Below are 18,841 nucleotides of genomic sequence, written 5' to 3'. Positions count from 1 at the left end.
CCCTTTTGTCATGCAACAGCTCTTTGCTGTCTACAGAAATTTTCTCACAGCCATTTTAACTTCCAGCTCAGAAACCCACAACATGTGTTTTTATGCTGACTAATATTTGAATGAAATTACATTGATTACTATAATTATGGTCTTTTTCAGCATGACAGCAGTGGCTTCTATCAGCAACAATGTAAAGGTTTTCTTTTTAAGCCCTTTTTCTAGTTGGTTGTGCCCAAGTCTTCTTCTATTCATCTATAGTTAGTGAATCACTGAGGCACTGAAGCTGCTAGATTGTAATTTCTTTTTCAAAGTTCAGCTCCTAGTCTTTCCAGCCCTTGACTTGAACCAAGGAAAGGGAAGAGATTATCCTAGACTGCTTACCATTTCTTTTAAAAGCAATGTATTTATGCAAATCTGTGCTTTCTCAAATTCTAGTAGGTGAAACACACTCTGTTGTCTCAATAAAAACTGGACAATGCCTTCACTCTTAACCCCAAAACATTACATTCAGAGGGAATAAGAAAGAATATGTGCCTCCAACAGAATCCCCCACCCCCACCCCGGTTTATATTTGAGTTACTCCTCTGGACCTGTCTTCTATAAATTTAGCTGGCACACTGAGGCTAGTCACACACTGAAATGTAATGGGCAGCCTTCTCTGGAATCAGGTGATATAGCTGTTACTCCATACCTTGTAAAGGGAGAAAGGCAAGCCCAGAGCAAACATCTGGTCTTTCTTTACAGTACCTGAAGGTACATTTTGCTATGTTAATAGATTTAGAACATTCTAAAATTAAGCCCTTTTATCTTAGACTCTTTATCACACTAAAAGCACTTGTCAATCCTATTTTGCTTTAACTGCAGTCCTCTTAAAGTAGAGAGTAGATGAGGGAATGGGACCTTTGGCTCTCCAGATGTTTGGGACTTCAACATCCAGTAGCCCTACCTAGACTGACCAATGGTTAAATGATCATGGGAACTGGAATCCTAAATATCTGTAAAACCAAAGGTTCCCTACTTCTGATCTGCATTCCAGATCATCTCTTTCTAAGGAGGATAGACAGACAGTGTATTCCCCCCAAAGGAGACATATTCTCACCGTCACCCCCTTGTTTCACTGGACAATCTGCTGTTGCCCTAGAAAAGGAAATGTAGAACATTTGTTGCTCACTTACTCTGCCTCCATCTTTGCCAGGTGCACCTTCTGGACCTTTCTCACCAATATCACCCTGTTGAAGGATATCGGAAAGGATTGAGAATAACTAACACTCCAGTGAGGCAGAAGAAAAAGATAAAAAGCAGAATGAAGCACTTTTGATTGGCCTCATGCAACACCCAACCCCTAACCAAACAGCCCTGCAAAATCCCATGTAGAGTTACCACTTACCCGGTCTCCCTTTGGTCCAGAAATACCTGCAGCTCCTCTCTCGCCAGGCATCCCCTGTAGACCAGGGGGGCCTTGTGCTCCAGGAGCACCTGAAGGACCAGTTGCACCCTGGGAGAGGAGGGTAGAAAAAAGTCCCATTAAATTACTGCTGTTTGGGTATGGATCACACTAGGGTTTAAGAACCAGAGATGAGTTCCTCAAGGTGCATATGGACACGTGGGGTGTGCAGCTCTATTTGCCATTGTAGGACTGACCAGGTGAGTATGCATGTTCCTTCTCCAAGTAATTTTATCTCCCACATGCCTATACTGGCCACCTGCCATATATACTGTAAATATGGCAGGAGGGATTCACTTTGCCAGATAAACATCTGGGAAGCTGAAAATCAAGGAAAAGGTGACAGCTGCATCTTCATTGTCTGCACTGAGTTACCCATTCAAAATGAATCTAATTCTCAGTGAACTGTACTACCCCAAATGTCTTACTAGGAACAGTATCTCACAGGTAGGTTTGCCAACACTCCCTCCCCCATGCCTCAGCTGATCTCGCTGTCGTCTTTTTCTGAGAGCAGTTGAGCTAATATGCCTGGAGAATTCAGGTGACATGAGATTTCTGTGCATTACAGCCACCTGAAGACCAAAGTGAATAGGTTGTGTTACAAAGGTGCAATAATAATGCAAAGGTGTAACATACCTTGGGCCCATCAGTACCAGGAGTACCAGGAAGTCCACGAGGACCTTGCAGACCTTGGGCACCTGCAGATCCACGTTCACCTGGGAAGCCACGTTCACCCTAGGGGGAAAAGAGATCTTAGTAGTGCTGGGGAGATAGTTCAGGATGAATAGAAGGGCAAGCTGCTTCATAATCACACACTATTCTAGATACTGTGCAACTATGGGAAGCTGCTAAAATTTAATTGCATGCTACTTACTCTGGGACCAACAAGACCAGGAGCACCAGCCTCTCCAGGAACACCCTGAAATAAAAAGGGGGAGGGGAGAAAAAATAATTACAATGGAGATGTGGGAAGTAGTTAGCTAATTTACAGTCTGAAGTACCAATTTAACTCCTTATCAACTATAAGATGACAACAGAGGGAATTAAAAAGTAAAATCCATACATCAAGGCAAAGAATGTACATCACATTACAATTTTTTCTTGAACTAAACAACTCTCAGAGTTTCATCACTTATAAATATTACATTCCTAAGTGATGTGATTTGTTTTATATTTGATGTTTTTAATTTGTTTTTTCTTTTCTATATGGTAATTTTATCTATTCCTCTTTTAATTGTTATTATCTTAGAATGTACGCCTTGGGCAGGCTTTTATATACACTTTAATTTTACCGACTTTGTACAGCGCTGTGTATAATTACAGTGCTTTAGAAATAAAGTTTAATAATAATAATAATAATAATACAGTAATCCTAAGTGCATGTTTCCCATGAAAATGTCAAAACAGAAAAAAATGTACAAAGTAAGGCGAAATGCTATTCACAGAAGACTGCCCCTAATGTCACTGCATGTTTTAGATTATACATGATGACTGTTGAAAAACACTTCTGTCTTTAGTCAACACACTACACAGCCAATGGATATTATAAACAATTAAATGAGCATACTCATGCCAAAGGAATGTATGTATGTATGTGTATATCCTGCTTCTTCAATACATATTGACCATTCCTGTTTGGCAATAGCAACATTTCTCAGCTACTCTGTTTGGCTGAAACACCTATGGCTGATTTGTTTCTCACAGAGAAATGTCTTGTTGGTTGCGTGTAAATAACATTAGCCTTAGCTGAAAGAGTCAACATTTGGCTGAATCTGTGTTCCACCCAAATTATTATGAGGGTGATCCTCCCTGCCCATTCCTCACTCCAATACCAGGAGCTTTATATCCAAGCATATATGATCTAGATATAACTGCTGGTACAGCATGCTGGTAGATAAAACACATCAACACCCCACCAAATACTGTAATACAATAAGTACATTCTTGATTTACAGCAAATCGTTTGGGGCAGATATGCACTATAATTTTATACCAATTTAACAGTTACAGATTCCTTCAAAGAAAGGTTTGTTGCATGCACAGGACAACTACTGCCTAACAAAGGTAAACGTGCTAATGCCCAGTGAACTCAACGGATTTAGTTATCCTCAAGTATTTGTTCAATTCTGTCACTATAACACCACTAGGATGTGCAAAGCCCAGTGCTGCTGCTTTATAGCTTTCATTAGCTGGTTTTGAATAATGGGCATATCAACTTATTTGGAAAGTACTCTAGCATTACAGAACACGGGGAAGGTGGCAGTTCAGGGTGGGATGAAAATAAATATAAAATGGGTAACTATCCAATACACTACTTACCTGGTCACCTGCTTTTCCGTTTTCACCTGGAGGACCAGGGGGCCCTGGAAGTCCCTAAAAGCAAGAAACATCCCAGTGTGAGCAGTTCAATTGATTTTTCTGGAGAAAATCTTGCTAGTCAAGAGTGTCAGAGCAAAAAAGGAAACTTAGAACAAAATGGAAAGTAATTAACTTATTATCAGACACAAAATAAATCTAGCACTAGCTCTTTTTGGTGGGGGAAGGGAGTATCTCACTGCTCAGAAGATGAGAAAATTGAAAACAAATTCTTAGATGTATATTCCCACTTACTCCAAGATATAAACAACAAAACTATGCTCATCTCTGGTGAAGACAAAACCTCAACAAACCCGTACTAACCACACAAATATCTGATGGGCTTTCTCCCATAATTTTTAAAGTATACCATCCTTGAAGAGACAAGGTAAAAAGCTCCTGCCTCAATCACTGCAGGACCAATCCTGAACTGGGCTAGCTCTTGTCTGCTCCTCTTTGGCTAAGTTCTTCCATGAAGATGTGAAGATTTGACAAGAACATATTTGTGGTAGTCAGCTGACACATGGAGATATCATCCCAGAGGAAATGTACATGTCCTTGGTGGATGATCAGAATTAATTACAACATTGTATCTTGATCTCAATACCCTTCTGGCAGAAATACACAATCACAGTGGGAGTGTGAAAGAGAGAAGGAAAGAAGAAAAAGAGAGTCTCACTCTAACACCTGTCTCCATTTCATGACTCTAAGGTTAGATATCTACAGTTACACTTTTCAGTTGCAGGCAGTTTCAACTGAGAAGGTGGGAAAGAAATGCTCTGTGAAGAGCTATCATATAGCACTGCCCCTTAAACAGACCATCAGAGCTATTCTGCTTACCTGGAATCCAGAAGGTCCTGGAGCACCCTGTTCTCCTCTCTCACCAGCTGGGCCCTGAGAAAAAGAAAATGTGATTCAGTCCAGGCCTAATCAAAGCATATATTACTGTATTGCTACTGTCAGAAAAATCATAATTTAATCAATTTCTCTAATATTACCTAGTCATACACACAAATTTTTCTTAAACCTACATTTTCTTCTGTTTTATTAGGTACACAGCAACTAAAACTAGTTATGGCCTTTAAAAGAAAGCTCTCCTCTTCCACTGAAGTGCTAAATGTAGCAAGAAAATGTATGTTCACACAAAACTCTGTTGATCCCAGCCAAGTAGTACCACAGAGTAGCAATAGTTTGTGTACATCAAATGTAATTAGCTGTATTTTCTTGGCCAAAAGGCAAGATATACATTTTAAAAAATAAGTACTGTACAAACAAGGAAAAAAGTGTTTGGAATTGTATACCATACAGAGAAAAAATCTGGCTGGGAACCTCTTTCAGGCACACAAACCCTGATTATTGGTCATGTGATTTCTGAAAAAGCCATCAATGGAAATATCTTTGCCTTGGTGACACAAGGAAACACAATGGCATGTGTAGGATTTAAGTGACTTGAAAACTGTATTTTGTCAATACACAAAGAGAAGCAGAAGCTACGAAGAAAGGTAAAAACCTCATCCTAAATATATTTACTTGAAAGAAATGCTCAGAGAGACCACCTCAGGATAAGAAAAAAACACACTGCACAGAGACTGTCAAGTGTGAAGAAGTACAAATCAGTAATTTCAATCAGTTGTACATACAAATTATTTCTACATAGAAAAAAAATGCAGAGGGGAAAAAATGCAGAGCTGAAGCTGTCCTGAACTTTAAGAGACTTCCAAACCAACTCAACTACAGCAGAGACAACATCTATACAAAATGTAAGCCTGTGACTCCAAGACATCGTTCCTTCTTCCTCCTGTATGATTTTAACATCTTTTGCCTGATGTTAAAACATCCTAGTGTTTCAAAGCCAGTGGAGCTTCAAAAGCTTACATTGTGTGTTTTATGCATTTTGATTAGCCATGGAAAGTATTGCTCTTTTGTAAATTTTGGAGTTTGTTTAATTTTTTTTTAAAAAAACACAGTTATCAAAATAATACCATAAAAAGTGAGTTATTAATTTTTTCTGTCTTGCCCCATGTTTTAGTTCTTTAGTTGACTTATATCCCACCTTCTCCTCAGAATTGGGACTCAAAGTGGTTCATAATACAAATATTGGGATCAATAGAAACACACAAAAGTCATAATGTTAAAACTCAACCAAGCAAACTGTAACATTGGCTTGTTACAGACTGCCAAAATAAAGCTGCTTCGGGTCTCTTTGGAGGTATGCTATTTAAATGATGCATGGGTCCTAAGAGTCCGGAGGTCTCACCAAAGCCACACTCCATTCCTAAGCACCGGAGTGCAGCTTTTGGTGCAGCTTCCGGATTCTTAGGATGCATGCATCATTTAAACAGCATACCTCCAAAGAGACCCAAAAAGCTTTATTTTGGCAGTCTGTAACAGGCCATTAAAATACCACTGAATTAAGTAACATTTTAAAAGCATATTAGTAGGGTCCTCACACAAATCACTCTATCCTCATTGTGCACCTTTGCCCTGTCGCTAGAAAAATGCAGGACTGTGGGTCAGCCAATTTCCTCCAGTATTTCTACCAGTCCTCAGGCTTTATTTTCTCAACATAAAAAAGAGAAAGAAACACTCACAGAAGGTCCTGGCGGTCCAGCTGCTCCTGTCTCACCATCTTTGCCAGGAAGACCCTAATAAGAAAAAGAGATACACATGAAGCTGGATCTAAACATCTTGATTTCCAAAGCATCCCTGCAGAACAGAAAACTTTAGAAAGGGTTCACTTTAATTCCCCACTCTGCTGCTGAGATGCTACTACAAAACCTGGACCACAGTTTATAAAGAAAAGGTATTGCTCTTGTTTCTGATGAAAGACTGCTGTTACACCACTGAAAAGTGAGGTCCATTGTTTGTAATGAACATTTCTAAGGTTTTTTCCCCCTTGATGCCCTTAAAAAGAGCACAAAATTAATATTGGAGTAGACCACAAGCTGCCTAAATAGAATGAAAATTTCAGAGTTTTGAACGCTTGAGCTCTTCTATGACTGAGGGGCTCTCCAGTATAGCAGAGTACTCCTTCCTCCTTTTTGAGGGAAGTAATCACCTCAAGTATGCGTTCTCTGACCTAAATGACTACAGAAGAGGCATGGGAATGCATGGAATACTTCATAATACCATGTGTGGGTATTAAATTATGGGTACAGGTTTGGAATTTTCAAGAAGGAAAAAGGAGTACAAATAACTCATAACTGCTAATAAATAAATAAATAAATAAATAAATAAATAATGTTTTCACATTTTCTCACCCTTGACAAGAAAAGGTATCTTGATATGTCCCAACACTCCATTGAATAAACTGTCTACTGCTGAAAGATTGTTCAATCTTGGGACTTATTTTGTAAGTTTGCACACAAACAGTGTTTAGCACAAAATAAAAACGTTAGAGAAAAACATATTTCTGCTTGTAAAAACAAAGTAAGTAATGATTCATATCCCTAGGGGTGCTGAGGTTGCCAGGATGCTTCCAGATAGACAGCTTCTGGTGCTATGAATCAAAAAAGACTGTGCAGCTGTTTCCTTCTTTCACCCTATATTGTAAGAACAAAGAAGGAAGAGGCACTGACTGAACAAGAGGACTATGTATCAAAGACGTCATCACTTGGGCCACTCTTAAAAGTCAGTGCTTGAGATAGGGTGACTGCACAATTTTTTAAAAAACAAAACACTGGCAAGCATCACTACTGAATGTTTTCTCCTTCCAGTGGAATTCTGAATAGGCTGCAGTCTTCTAAGTGTCTCATGGTTCTGCATTCTTTCTCAAACAGGTATAATAGATTTTGTGTAAATTAGATTAAAAGTTAGATCAGATTAGTTCAAGATGAATTTTTTTGCAAGAACAACATCAGTTAGGAAACACAACAGCCAGAGGCTTATACTATTCCTGTAAACTGGTACCAGCATTCTTCTTCTTATTGAAGCTAAGTTGTTGAATGTTGTGGGTAAGCTACATTGGTTTAATCCTGGAATTTTATTTTACAATTGCATTCTATGGTGTATCTTGTTATTGATGGTAATTAATGTATTAATTATTGTTAACCTTGTGTATTTAGAAGAATGGAACGCATAACTTACAATATTAATCCGGCAAAATAACTCAAATATGCTGATGAAGACTTCTATAGAGTCGAAACAGCCACAGAGTACTCCGGAGGTAGCCGTCTTAATACTGTGAATACTGAATACAACTGGAATACCACCAGTAAAGAACTGTGCTACCAGTAAAACTACAGGTTCCAACTTCATGTATTGTTTCTTCAAGTACCATCTATGAGTGCTTTCTAGACTGTGAATTATTCATGGAATTGATGCAGTAGAAATATTTTCACTGCCAACACTGCAGACATTGTTTACATGGACTTCGATTACCCTAATTTGTCATATGCACATTGTTGATTGTAGTTTACCATTGTGTCTTGTCATTTTGTACACAGTATTGTATATTTTGAAAATAAGACATGTTTAAGCAGTAATAGATATCATTTGTTGTTCCCCTTTTTTCTATACTATGCCACATATAAGCAATAGGCTTTTTCAAGACTATGGAAAGCATCCCCATTGGGGGCAAATGTTGTACTGTACATGTATCAGCAGTCCAGGAACCCAGTAACTGAGTGAAAGAGGAAGGCTGTAGCTTTTCCAAGCAGGCAGGAAGAGGCCTGGATGTTTCTCCTAAAGTATGTATTATGAAGCAGGAGAAGAGCAGACAGGGACTATATTCAAACCCACTCACTCTTAGTCCAGGAGCACCAGGAAGTCCCTTCTCACCAGCTTTACCAGGTTCACCCTAGATGGAAAATAAAACAGAGACAACAACCTATGAGCTTTTGGCATCAGTGAGACATATTGTCTGGTGAGGCATGTGAGCTCTACCACCCAGACCCTGCTTCTTCCATCCTGTTAAATCACTTTCTGTTGTAATAGTGTAATGGTATTCCAGCAGCAACTGCCTAGGTTGGTGACAGCAGGGTGCTTTAACAGAGCAAGCAGAATGAATAACAGTCAATGAAGAGAAAGTGACAAGCTTCAGGTTAGAAAACAACCAGGAGGACCTCTGCTGGACCAAGTATACAGGCTACAAATTCCACCAGCAGAGCTTTTCCCCATTTCCCTTTATAACCTCCTTTCTGATAGCACTGTGTAGGTCATGCTGCTGATGGCTACTAAATGTTAGCTTACTTACATTAGCACCTTTGGGGCCTGGGAAGCCCATGACACCAGGCTGACCACGAGCACCTTGTGGACCAGGTGGGCCAGGTCGTCCATCTTCACCAGGAGCACCCTAAAGAGAGATACAGGACAATGTTTTATTTAAAATGTCAGGAAGTTAAGGAATGTATCCAAGACAGTGAACACATAACTTGCTGCAAATGCTAATTTGGCCTGGTCAAAAGGCTTTCTTGCTTTGTCAGCATTCATATTTTTTCTATACAGAAAACTAGCATAAGTTCCGGGCATATTATAATGCAGCTTTAGTGCATTAGTGTCCACTTGACAGTCAATAATCCTCTTATTATTGAAGTGCTCCCTTCCCCCAAAATAATCCAGGTTCCATATCTATGACTACTCTCCATCTCCACTGTTCTCACAAATTCACACATCACTCTTGAAAACAAATCCAGCATTTCTGCTGTCCCCATAACTCATCATATACTTATTCGTTAAAACCTTTTACCAGTCTATCAGCACTGGTTATATTCTTACATACTAACCATCTTCTCGCGCTGTCTTCTGTTTTGCTCCTCTTCCATCCCTTTCCCCAAGATCAATACCCCCATTATTTTGGATGGCCCAAGAAGTAAAGAACAGAAATATACTTACAGATGGGCCAAGTTTGCCTTGAGGACCAGCATCACCAGGGCGACCAGTAAGACCCTACATGAAAGAAGGAGAAGGGTTTCTTTTTGTAATTTTATTGTATGATTTTTTTAATATAATACACACACACACACACTATTTCCTTTATTTATTTATGCCCCACCCGCCCACCCCAGGAATGGCATTTTCCTTGTAATTTCTTTCTCCTGCTATGTGGAGCATCATTTTAACTGTTTCCTTTACATTTTCGTACCCTTTCTTTTCCTCAACAAGCTCAGCCATTATTTTCTAATCACTAAACCAAACTTTCAGTTGATTAAAATAAACCCTCCTTTTTTGATCATATATTCTGACATATATTGCTTCCATCTATTACAGTTCCACTGCTCTTTATCCTTCCACTCATATGCAATCACTGTATGTGCCTCTATAATTGTTTGATTAAATATTCCTCCTGCAAGAAGGAGAAGGTGAGTCAGTTAAAATGTATTTTAATCCTGTCATTTAGTTTCTCTACATCTTTTCTGGTGTTTGCATTTTTCTGTTATGTGTCTTAACTTTAACTCCAACTTATGGGGACCCTGTGATGGGGTTTTCTTAGCAAGAATTATTCAGAGATTTGCCATTGCCTTCCTCTGAAACTGAGAAAGCGTGGCTTGTCCAAGATAACCTGGTGGGTTTGTATGAATCTGGAAGGTGTTTATCAGAGAGAATGGGTTGAAAGCAAAGACTGAAGCACCAACATAATATTAGCTTTGTAAATTGATGGCAGTAAATGATATTATTCAAAATGGTTCAGATATTATCTTTTGACTGGTCCAGTAATTAGCTCTGCTTTTAATTCAGTAGAATTATATAGTCCAAATGAATTTTGGCCCTATTTGATTTTCTTTGGGGCAACCATGGTAACAGCTTCTGCAGCTGATTCAAACACCCTTCTCTAATGCATGAGTCATATGCATAATGCCAACGACTGGTTGGTTTTCAACAAACAAAGAAGATGCAATATAGAGCATTTGCTGTGGCCAAAGGCTTGATCATGGGTAGAATAACTCAAAAGCCCTAACACTTGATTAAGATTCCTCACTTCACATTTCTGATTCAAATTTAATCTGACACCCTTAAATTGTATTAGGATAGCAAAGGGATAGGTAAACAGAAAATTCAGATTCTGCTGCTGCAATCTAGCTTGAAATTATCCCTCACTTATCTAATAACTAGCACAATATGATTCTTGCTCTCTTCAAAAGAGGAGGATGGAAGAAAATACAATTAACAACAAGTCTATAGTAGGAGAAGGCCCTTTTGTGGAAAGGTGTTTCCTCTCCAATGGTTAAAAGAGGTAATATGAAGTTTATAGATACCTGTGGTGATTTGAATAGTTTATATTCTGATTACTTTAATTGTTTTCTTGCTTAATTTGGTTTTAGTTAGGTTTTGTTAACTGTCTATATGCTTTCTTAGTGGAAAGATGGAATACAAATTAATAAATAAAATGATGATCTGTTTTTCCAGATAAGAAAAATATTTGACACAATATCCTAGAATACAGGAGGAGCAAGAAATGTTAGCTGCTAGCCATCTCTTTCAGATCTGTCCATGGTATAAAAGCAAATACTGTATGTGGGAATTGCTACTGCCACCTGCTGTTTTGTAGGGAAAACTGTATTCAGAAAATGTTTAATGTGGTGTGTGTGTGTGTGCACACGCTTTCCTGTCACCTGTCAGCTTATGGAGACATCATGAATTCCACAGGGTTTTCTTAAGGCAGCCTTTCTCAAATAGTGGGGCGGGCCCCCCGGGGGGGCGCGAGGCTCCGTAAAGGGGGGCGCGAGGCTCTGTTATGCAGAAGTGTACTTATAACAATTTTATAGACAAATGATACTATTTACAGTCGCGCGGGAGGCGCGAAATGTTTTCTTCTTCCTAGGGGGGGGGCATGACAGAAAATAATTGAGAAGCACTGTCTTAAGGTAAGGCTACTCGGAGGTGGTTTTGCCAGCTCCTTCCTCTAAAATATAGCCTACAGCACCTGGTATTCATAGGTGGTCTCTCATCCAAGTACTAACCAAGGCTGACCTGCTTAGCTTCCAAGATCAGACAGGATCTGGTTCCTTTAGTGAATCTAGGGACATTCAGACAATTAGGACCAAACTATAAGTTGCCCCAAATATATAATGGTGGTGGCAACGATATGCATGATACTAACTGCAAACATGTGTCTAGCTCCCTTCTCTAAATGTCCAACATACTTATGGCATCATGACAATCTAGGTTTCCTCATCCGTCACTAGCAGCATCCAATGATGAAGAACAGAAATAGGAGAACACAGGTCAAGGGATTAGGGTTGGGGTAAATTCTATTACATTTTAGGGAAGGGGAGGGGAGTCATGTGAGTGAAGAGAGCCAGTCATATGAATAATGGGTGTAATCTATTCGACAAATACATGACTGAGAACATTTTGAGAAAACTATCAAATGTTGATAAATCTGATAAATTTGACAAATCTGAGCTTAAAAATAAATCACCAATCTTTTGCTTTATGTGCACCACACAATTTGTGAGTTATAATCCATGTTGTTTGCTGATGTTTCATCCTCTAATCATTCTTGTGCTAGTGAGTATAATGCACATTTACTTTCTTCTCCTCAAGGTCTGCACTGACAGAAGACAGCATGACACTTCTCAAAACAAGATTCTCTTAACTGGTATGTGACAAGCAGATATCCAGTAGGTTAAATTTTTCCATTTGATAGATATAATGATTAATATTTCACCTAATTAGTATATGCCAGTCACACACATTCTAGGACATATATTGTGGAAGGCATAAGAACTCTACCACAAAAGAGTTGGCAAACCTATTGACTATCCATTTTCATCTTTGTTATCACAATGTTACAAGAGCAAATTGGATGAAAAATATTTTCATCTTTTGATCTCTCCTTGTTATTATTACTAAGCTATAATGAAATACATGTATGTTTCAGGTATAGCTTACTTTTACTTGAAGATAGGTATCGCTTTTCAGATACCACAATGTAATCTTGATTCATAGAAACACTGAGAAGCTGGCTAGTATTAGCTACAAAGTGATTTCTGGACTTTAAATTGAATCTGAAGCTTTCTTATACCGTTTATGCAAACTTCTAATTATTGTTAGTGTGGGTAAGAAGCATTTAGAATGGAGGATGAACATCTAAGATGTCTACAAAGCAAGTGAAGCAACCATCATTTAACTCTCATTAGTGAAAACTTTCCTGCAGCACTCCTGTCCATTGAGCATGCTTCCTGAGAAATAAATCTTATTGACTTCAGTGTGAATAACTCCTGTAGAGGTGTGCATAAGACTGTAGTACTAGGCATTTTGTTTTTAAACTGAAAGAGGATGCCAAAACGAATCCACCATATACTCAGCTGAAAAGATACACAGAATGTTACACCTTCCAGAAGCTACTGGCAAAACAACTGCTTTATGACAAAGCCAGGATGTTTCCCACAGACAGCTTCTATTGTAAAGTCCAGTCTCCAACTGTTAGGCTGAGAGCGCTTTCATCTATCTCCATAAAGTGTGACATTTCCATTACAAGTGAAAATACAGATTAGGGATTAGATTAATTCATGCATTTATATGTTTATAACCTGGTTGTATGCAATTCTATAAAGAGCACTGATGCATGCAGGGGGAGACCTACTCATGTGGACTGATACTTCCCAGGTTGAGATGCGAACTGCTAGATTCCTAGGCACCATCCACACCACCTGTTGAGCCCCATTTGGTATCTTACCCTAGCACCGGGTAGGCCAGGCTCCCCAGGACGTCCAGGATCTCCAGTGGCTCCTTTGGGACCTCCAAGGCCGGGAGGTCCACGTTCCCCGGGAGCACCCTGTTCAAGGAAGAGTAAACAAGAAGAACCATGAGTGAAGATTCCTTGGGATGTTTTAGGAAAGACCATCACTGCTGGGTTTCAACCAAGTTTTACTGTTCAGTGGGCTTTGGTCATTTGGGCCTGTATTCTGAAATCATTTGCAATTCTATTTGAATGTCATGATATCCTAAAGAGCTTTGCTACTTTGCCTCTGTGAAGAGGATGAATGACATAACATGGGGGAAACCTAGTATTTCTTTAAAAACAAAATTAGCAGGTTTTTTTTTACTGTTGTGAAAACTAATTTTAATGTATAGTGCATGTGTTTCCAAAGAGCTGAGAAGTCCTTTCTGCATCGTGCTGTAGCTGACTTAAATTTATCCCCACTAACTCTTTTTGCATTACTTTTGTGTTCTATATGAACAAATCTTGCCAAGAAAACACCACAATACATTCACGTTAGTGTGGCCACAAACTGGAAATGACTCGAAGGCACAAAACAATAAAATTAATTGATTATTTATAACCCGACTATTTAAATATGCTTTTGTGACTCATTGTTATTTTTGTTGTTGTGTGCCTTTAAATCATTTCTGATTTATGGACACCATAAAGTGAACCTATCACAGAGTTTTCTTGGCAAGATTTGTTCAAAAGGAGGGGTACCTTTGCCTTCTTCTGAGGCTGAGAGAGTGTAACTTGCCCAAGGTCATCCAGTAGGTTTCCATGGCCAAGCAGGGATTTAACCCCTGGTCTCCAGAGTCATAGTCCAATTAGGGCTTCAATATGACCTTGGTGAAAAGGTGTTTGAGATAGGAAATCATTAAGAGAAACACTAAATGCCATTTTTTTATCAGTATCTCAAAATCCCATGTGTTCTACAGCAAAGCAGGTAAGAAAATAGTTTGTCTGAGCACTTATGAAAATAGTATTATGATATGTTTATATTTTGTTCCTATTTATTTAATATTACTGTAGCTGAGTGGAGTTGTGCTAGGGAGGGAAGAGATTAATTAATTAATTGTGACCTTTATTTATTTGTAATGTATTCTTTTGATATTGTTTGAATTGTATTGCATTATATTTTACTCCTCCATTGTTGTAACCCACCTGGATTCCATGTGATTGGGCAGGATATAAATAAATTTGCATTATTATATTATTATAAGATAACATGCAATGCAGAAAAATGGAAAAGGGAGCTTTGGCTTATTTTATTCTCCTAAATTTATTATTTCATTCAACTGAGAGGTCAGCAGTCACAAACACTCACCTTGGGACCAGCTAATCCATCCTGACCTGGGAAGCCACGATTTCCGGGAGCACCCTAAAAACAAGAAGATAATGACAAATTAATGTAGAAAGTTAGGGAGTACTTCACTCACTTAGGGAGCTGATTCTAGAAAAGCATTATCACCTTGAAAGAATAAATTAGGAGCATTTAACATCTTTCAGCTCATCAGTAAACATAAGGAAATAGCAGATTCAAGAACATTTCACTAGAAATACTACAACCACACAGTTAACTAATACATAAGACTATAGTCTTTCCTAAGCTTTTACCTGAGTTTATCATGGACTTATATAACCTATTATCAGGTTGGAGTTGTGGTGTTTGAACAGCATATCCTCTAATAGTCTAAGGCACATTACAGACCGCCCAAAATGGGCAGTCTCATGCTGCTGCTGGTTGCTCCGCGAGGGAGCCGCAGCAGCCAAACCGCGCGGCTCCCTTGTGGAGCAAAAAGAAGCCCCAAAATGGCGCTTCTTGTGCTCTGGATGGGATGCCGCGAAGTGCTACTCGCACACTTGCAGCATCATATCCAGGGCACGACGTGCGGACGCTGTGCGTCTGGCACGTAAAAATGGTGGCACCCGTGTGTATAGGGCGCCACCATTTTTACGCCCCCGTCACGTGCTAGGGATGAGGCCGGCATGGACGCTAGGTCCTCAGCCAACCCCTAGCATGTGACGGGGGCGCTGCAAAGGCCCGTTTGTAATGGGCTTAAAGGCCATTTCATGATACATGTTATTTAGGTATAGACCTTAGGTATTTCAAATGTATCTTTATAAAACTGAAACAACAAACAAATATGTTTGCAACTCTGAGTATCAGAAGGATCCATTTGGCAAGCCACTATTACTGATTACAGCTTATCCTTGAGTACTTACTATGCTGCAAGCTCATGAAAATATGTATACATTCTGCATTGTACAAGATATTGTATTCACTCAACATTAATATGACAAAAGATCTGTTGAGTTCTGGACTATATACTACACTGGCTGATACTCAAGAGTCCCAAAGAATCAAAAGGTTACTGTCTATTTGGGATCAGGATTCAAAGGTTGTAGCAATTTTGGTGACTTAAATAATCAAAAACACACCTTTTCTTGCTCTTTCTTCTCAAGCTTGACAGACTGACATCATCCACTCTTTATCCCTAGTAAGATATTCAGCTCATCTTTCCAGAGCTCTACAGCTCTTACCCAGCTTTCTTTAACCTTTCCTGATCCCTCGGCATGTTTCATTAGATCTTGCTCAGAACCATTCTCTTCCTACTTGCAATATTTGCCTCTCAGTTAAAATGCTTTCTGGAATACTTCCTACTGCTCATCATTTATCTCCATGTAGCGCTCTGAACCCAGTAGTCATTATTCCTTAAAGCTCTACACTCCAACCTGTGAACCCCTAGATATTATAGGACTATAGCTCTCAAAATATCTCCATTTTGGCTGTGCTAGCTGTGGCTTCTGAAAGCTGAAATCCCATAACATCTGGAGACCCAAGTTTGGGTCTCACTCTATTACAACACCCAATTGCCTACTTGTCTTACCATACCTGCTCAGTCTCAGCAAAACCAGCACCTTCAGCATCATGCACCACAGAAATAGAACCAGAGCAAAACCTTTCTACTGTCCAAAATGCTGCACATAGTGCAGTGTTGTCCTTACCAGCTTCCCAATCCAGGCAAAGCTCCTCTGTTTTCTGTGCAGGATGGTTCCTTCCGCACATAAAACCACTTACCCTCTCTCCAGGTGGTCCAATGGGTCCTGCAGCTCCTGGTTCACCACGGCCGCCTCTCTTGCCTTCCTCACCAGCTGCTCCAGGAGGTCCTTGTGGGCCAGCAGGTCCCTGGGAGTGAGGAGGAAAACATACCACAGAGGCTTTGTTAATCTTTGTACCCCTTTGTTTTCTTGTGTGAAACGTTCTAGCAATGGGTACAACATTTTGTAACAGACATTTCGAGTATCACCACAAAGTATTCAGTGAGTTCAATGAGATAACCATATGGATAAATCAACTCAAGGGTAACTGACAAGGGTTTGGCTTGGGGAACACAAAATGGAGGCCTCCATCCTTTCTTTTTCTTCCCTCATCAGTTTTTGCCTTGTCTATTTTAAAACATAATCTGTTTCCAGAAGGTTACCCCCCCCCCAAGTTCTCAATAAATTTAGACCCTGGCAATCTTTTTTAAATTAGAAGAGATCCTGAAACAGCTTTAGCCCAGGAAGAAATTAGAGTCCATCCTTGAGGAGCTGCTTGGCATTAAAGCAGGAACAGGTAAATTGTTTTAGGTCAGGAAATGCATGGTTCAGTCCATCCATTGAATACTGACATTTCCCCAATGTCCAGCAGTAAACAGTCTCAGTTTCATGGAATCTGATGGAACAGACAACTGCTTGATGTAAACTGGCACAGCTGAACATGAACTGATTTTACTGAACTGAAATCAATGGGCCTTCTGCCAGTGCAAATCCTCTACAGTAAGGAACTCTTTTGAAAGGCCATGTATGCCAACCTGGTGAGATCTACTATCTGATATTTAGACTGCCTGGTGAAGCAGTGTTTGGCACGGAACAGTGTCAGTGTCCAAGCATAAGAAGTGGAGGTCAGATGCAACAGGGTAGTCATTGTTTGGAATGGTGTGGAACAGGCCACCCATAGCACAGGTTTTTCCAGCCAAAGAGACTGGCAGCTGAGGAAACTATGATTTATTCCTGCATGAAAGAAAAGATCTCTGTGTCCCTCTAATTAAGGCAGGCAAGGAGCATCACAGGGGTGTATCATAATGTTAGATTTATGATGCGCTAATCAGGTAGAGGGAATGAAGAAGGTGTTTGCCTCACAAATGTACAGAACATACTCATCTGGAGTTGGATTCCTTGCTCTGTTTAGCTTTATAGTGGCTATCCTTGACTGTCAGTGGCTCTTTGAAGTATTTAGCGATGGTCTTTTTCAGCCTGCCACTTTTAAATGCAGGGATTAAGTCAGGGATATTCTGCATTAAACATAGTTCCACCACTGAACCAAGCCACAAACACAAGTGAACAAAATGTGCAGTTTCAAAGGAACACAGTCCCATTATTTTTCAGACAGCTACCTTATGGGACTCTGCAGAAGAGTGCTCTTAAAGATAGACCAACTCTAATGAATTTACCAGCTATGAAAGGATGAGCAAAATGGGACTGTGCTTTCTGTCCCAGCTTGGGGCTTGCTGGAAATCTATAGATAGATGTTACTTTTGCACAGAGGCCATGCAGGAAAAATCCAACATGTACAGCATGCTTGGATAGTAGTGTTACTCATAATCATGTATTTGAGCCTAAATGAGCATATTCCAATTTTCACATTTATGCTACAAGCCTAGCATGACCAGAGGCAAGATGCTTGTGTGGTGAATGAGAACTGGCCTTCACTCTCTCTCCTGATATGTACAACTTTTAAGTTCATCAGAACCAGTGGTGCAGATGAAACTGAAAACAACAATTTGCAAATCAGAAGTCAATGGATAAAAAACCCCACTAGCATAATCAGTACATCTGTTCCATTGGTTCTAGTGTGACCCATATATTTTTAATACAGGAGAGGAAAGGTAGATTGAAATACTGAAGGACAGGAATATTATCATCTAATATGCCTTACTGAAGAGTTAGAATAAGATGGCATTGTCTCACTATTGGCAAGGCTGGATCTCAACAAAGTTCCTTCCTGGCTGGCTAAGGAGTTCAGGGAGTTAAGAGTCCAAATAAGAAACTTTCACAAGTAGAACTCACATTGCCTTATTAACCCTAGTACCAATGGGATGAGTGCTTAGTTGTGCTGGCTGATCACTTCCATGCCAGTAGGGTGGTGAATGCACTTTGAGTTTTAGTCAGAAATTAAAAGAAGCTATCCGAGGTGCTGAACTCTATTTCCTAAACAGGTTCAGAAACTGGGATAACTCCTTAAAGTGTGAACTAAAACCTGAAGTAGATTCACAACCCCGATTATATGGGAGCCACCATTTCCCACTGGCTCTCGGGCTGCTGCTCTAGTGAAGCTACAACTACAGAAATCCAACTGGGCC

The 18,841-nt window shown here is 39.6% G+C and overlaps 1 protein-coding gene across 1 annotated transcript in view; it reads right to left on the bottom strand.

Moving 5' to 3' along the window:
• The window catches only part of COL2A1 (collagen type II alpha 1 chain), a 95,088-nt gene that overhangs the window by 26,044 nt on the left and 50,203 nt on the right, over positions 1 to 18,841 (bottom strand). The window contains exons 23-35 of the mRNA XM_042452023.1: positions 16,519 to 16,626; positions 14,764 to 14,817; positions 13,410 to 13,508; positions 9,623 to 9,676; positions 8,985 to 9,083; positions 8,535 to 8,588; positions 6,382 to 6,435; positions 4,631 to 4,684; positions 3,755 to 3,808; positions 2,310 to 2,354; positions 2,072 to 2,170; positions 1,379 to 1,486; positions 1,167 to 1,220 (exon numbers count right to left, since the gene is read on the bottom strand). Coding sequence (XP_042307957.1) covers positions 1,167 to 1,220; positions 1,379 to 1,486; positions 2,072 to 2,170; positions 2,310 to 2,354; positions 3,755 to 3,808; positions 4,631 to 4,684; positions 6,382 to 6,435; positions 8,535 to 8,588; positions 8,985 to 9,083; positions 9,623 to 9,676; positions 13,410 to 13,508; positions 14,764 to 14,817; positions 16,519 to 16,626 — 936 coding nt within the window. The remainder of the gene's footprint in view (positions 1 to 1,166; positions 1,221 to 1,378; positions 1,487 to 2,071; positions 2,171 to 2,309; positions 2,355 to 3,754; positions 3,809 to 4,630; positions 4,685 to 6,381; positions 6,436 to 8,534; positions 8,589 to 8,984; positions 9,084 to 9,622; positions 9,677 to 13,409; positions 13,509 to 14,763; positions 14,818 to 16,518; positions 16,627 to 18,841) is intronic.

The sequence above is a fragment of the Sceloporus undulatus genome, chromosome 2, assembly GCF_019175285.1.
Source record: "Sceloporus undulatus isolate JIND9_A2432 ecotype Alabama chromosome 2, SceUnd_v1.1, whole genome shotgun sequence".
Lineage (NCBI taxonomy): Eukaryota > Metazoa > Chordata > Lepidosauria > Squamata > Phrynosomatidae > Sceloporus > Sceloporus undulatus.
This window is presented reverse-complemented; position numbering and strand designations above follow the sequence as displayed.